Source organism: Melitaea cinxia, chromosome 2 (assembly GCF_905220565.1).
Source record: "Melitaea cinxia chromosome 2, ilMelCinx1.1, whole genome shotgun sequence".
Lineage (NCBI taxonomy): Eukaryota > Metazoa > Arthropoda > Insecta > Lepidoptera > Nymphalidae > Melitaea > Melitaea cinxia.
Window position 1 is genome coordinate 2,128,394 of NC_059395.1, and position 3,577 is coordinate 2,131,970.

At 37.0% G+C, this 3,577-nt stretch overlaps 1 protein-coding gene across 1 annotated transcript; it reads right to left on the reverse strand.

The window, feature by feature from the left end:
* Positions 1–1,093: 1,093 nt before the first annotated feature.
* LOC123666915 (piggyBac transposable element-derived protein 4-like) lies at positions 1,094–2,923 on the reverse strand. The gene has a single exon (XM_045600933.1). The coding sequence runs from the start codon at positions 2,921–2,923 to the stop codon at positions 1,094–1,096; it is 1,830 nt and encodes a 609-aa protein (XP_045456889.1).
* Positions 2,924–3,577: the final 654 nt, after the last annotated feature.

The following is a 3,577-nucleotide window of genomic DNA, read 5'->3' on the forward strand; positions in this document are numbered from 1 at the left end:
TGATAAAGCTCACATAATGGGACCTAGAACTGGCAATTCTAGCTTTAAGATACTTTACTCGAAGTGAAGAGTCAAACTTTAAAAATACTTGAAGTAGATTGTTTACATTTTGGAAATCAAACCTGCGGTGTAGCATTGTGGTGGATTAAGCTCCGATACTACTTCTGCCCAGAATTCCAGGCCTATGTTCAGCAATGGGATATACAGGCTGAATAAACCAATCGATCTAAAGTCTAAGTCATTGAAGATGATGAAAAGATAATAAGGGGTGTAACACCATTTGTTGATAGCAACGAACGCTTCCACTCTAATTAGTATATGGATACCAGAAATATAGTTAGTGAAAGAATAAAAATCAACACCATTTCATATTTAATCGAAACAGACAACCGGCATAGAATCACTCTTCATGCTACTATACCAGCAACGTTTCGTATGTTATTTCACTAAATATTCCATTTATTACTCAGCAAAGTTTACTTATGTGTAAATCAAAATTTAAACAAGCAATGTTGGTACATGAAACATCAGCTTCAATTATTAGAAGCGTATACTTTGCGTGGTTTGTTTTTAATTAAAAACGGAAACCACTCGCGATGTTATTGACTCCCAATTAGATATGTCGCTGTAGAGTCTTTTCATATCAATGTGCGATGTTTTTTTTTACTTCGTTAAATGTAATGATGAATGTATAGAAAGTGCTGCGATGGAATTGAGAGGCAGATTAAATGTAATAATATTAACCCTAGACACCTAACCTTCGAACATATCCCTTTTAACCTAACCATTCGTCGATTTGACGAACAGTTTTTGGCGGCGTATAATTTTATAAAAATATGTATTTTTTCGGTAGTTTTAAAAGTTAATAAAGTAAAACATACATTATTTTAGTAAAATAAAACAAAATATTTGTAGTTTGGTAAGAAAATATTTATTTTATACTAAAGTTACAAAACACTAGACTTTTTGAGATCAATGATGAAGACAATTACCTACAAATAAAATTTAAAAAACATAACAAAAATAGCCTTTTTTTCTTTGGCAAACATAAATTATAATAGTCTTGTTACTTGGTAAAACACAAAAGAACTAATTATTTTGAAGCGCACTGTACACAAAAATCAACTTTATGTTCACCACAAATTGCGGTATTGCATTTTGAGCAGTAACATTTTGTCATGCGCCTTTTTTTGTATGAACATAGGCCACAAATCTTTCTTTTTCTGTTCACAGCCTCGAGTGGCTGAAGATCATTGTTAGATGATGATGGCTGACCTTGACCTTCCTCGATGGACACTCCTAACACATTTTTTATCTTATCCTTCACGTGTCTTGGCATAGTACGAATTTCCAGACGGGTTTTGAGCCACGATTCTACCAGTTGCATATGCAGCTTCTTCATAAAATCACGTCGAGTAATGACTTTTTGTCCTATTACACAAGTATTATGGCAGTAAATTATATAGCTGTTAATACATGATATGTTCAACATACCGTAGAAAACACAGAGTGGCCACCGACTAGTTTTTCTGCTGCAAGACATTACTGAACACATTTGGTCAAACGTATCCACGCCACCTTTTGTACTATTATAAAATTGAACCATGTGAGGTTTCTTTGTGTGGGGGTCAACTGTGCCGTCCTCGTCACACGAAGAAAGTAAGTAAACCATTTTTGATGGTTTTACCTTGTAAGAAAGAAGCGTTAGGGGACCATCGTAACAGAACATCGACGTATTGACGGCTCTTGATCGATAGTTCTTCATTTCTTCAGGGATTTCCTTTTTATTGGCTCGTAAAGTACCTACAAGCGTCATTTTATAAGGTTGCTGGAGTAACTGCTTCGCCAATGGTACTGATGTGAACCAGTTATCCATGGTTACATTCCGGTTTGTACCATGAATACTGCGAGTAAGTTCTTTTACAAAATACTCCCCCAATGGCACACCTCTAGTATTGGTTCCTTTCCCGAGATATGGTGTACTATCAATCATATACCTTGTGCCGCTATCACATAGCATTTCTAACTTGACCCCATATTTCGCAGGTTTATTCGGAATATACATTCTAAACTTACATCTGCCACGGAAAGCCAATAGCTGCTCATCAATGGTGACATTTGTTCCAGGCACATAATTTTGGCGGCATTGAACCATAAGCATCTCCCATAGGTCTCGTATAGGTGTAAAGGGATCGTCCTTTTGTCGTTGCAAGCGGAATGTCTTGTCATCGAAACGCAGACATCGTAGGAGGAAATCGCATCTTTCTTTACTCATGCATGACACATATCTTGAGCCAGAATACTCGGTGTTGAATAATTCATCAAGAGACAGATGATTGTCTTTGAGAGCTGCAGATAAGACTAGAATACCTATGAGAGCTCTAATCTCTTCTTTGGTTGTCTCATTCTGAGTTGATGTATTTTGTTCATAGTTTTGCCTTTTTATTGTAATTTCAGCGTTTGTCCATTTTACAATATCTTCTTGCATCTGATTAGTTATAAAATGTTCAAATAACAGCAGAGGATCCTCTATACCCCTTAGACCACGAGTAGGTCCTCTGGCAACACGCACTATATTTATTGCAGCTGCTCTACTCGAAGTACGACCTTTGCTCGTAGTCCAAACATGACGGGACTGACTTCGAATATTTTGTTGGGGTAAGGTCAAGATAGCTGAATTATTACCTGAACCTTCTTCAGATAGAGTTGAAGGAATTTCTGGCTCCGGTACATTGTCGTTCAGATCAAGCGAAGAAATATTTTCATGGTCGGAAACCTCATCTTGAGCGTCACTTTCTGCATCATCCACCTCTAAATTATCTTCTGTTTCGCTGTTCGATGACTCCTCTAACGCACTGGGATCTTCCTCATCCATTAACAGTTGTGTTATATTATCCTCAGTCAGCCATCGCTTGGAAGCCATGGTAAAGCTGTAAAAAAGAACAAACACTATAAACAAACGAAAGCAAACACTATAAAAATTTTATACACAAACCCTAACCATTCGTCAAAATGACGACTATTTTCGTAATATTTCGAAAAGAGAAGTACTTACCCGCCAGGCGCGGTCGTCACCCGGAAGAGCTCGACGAATACTGAATTGACAAGTGAAGATTCTGTGATCGGCGCGCGTGGCGAAAAGAAATAGCGATATTAGTGCGGCGTACTCGTCGATTCGACGAAGGTTAGGTGTCTAGGGTTAATAATATTATTTGTTGCACACCATTACAAATTTTCAAAGGCAGTCTTATCGCTAAGAGAGTGATATCTTTCAGACAACCTTTGGGTTTAGGACAGGGCAAAGAAAAGCGGTTAGGAACTGTACAAATAATAAATAATTGTTATAAAAATTAGAATAAATTACAATAGGACATAAAATTATACATATATAATAAAAACATTAAGAATTGTCGAGAATTCATAATTAAAACCATAATTTCTACTGAGGTAGGGCACAACACGAAATATCCTGCTCAAAATCTGGATCAGCCCGAGTGGGGAAGTACCTCGACCTTACAGAAATTCACAGCTAAATAATATTGCTATCAAGCAGTGTTGTGCGTGTCCCTTTCGTAAG

Bases quoted from the DNA above. Each gene is read 5' to 3' on its own strand.
- LOC123666915 (XM_045600933.1), bottom strand. From the start codon at position 2,923: ATGGCTTCCAAGCGATGGCTGACTGAGGATAATATAACACAACTGTTA.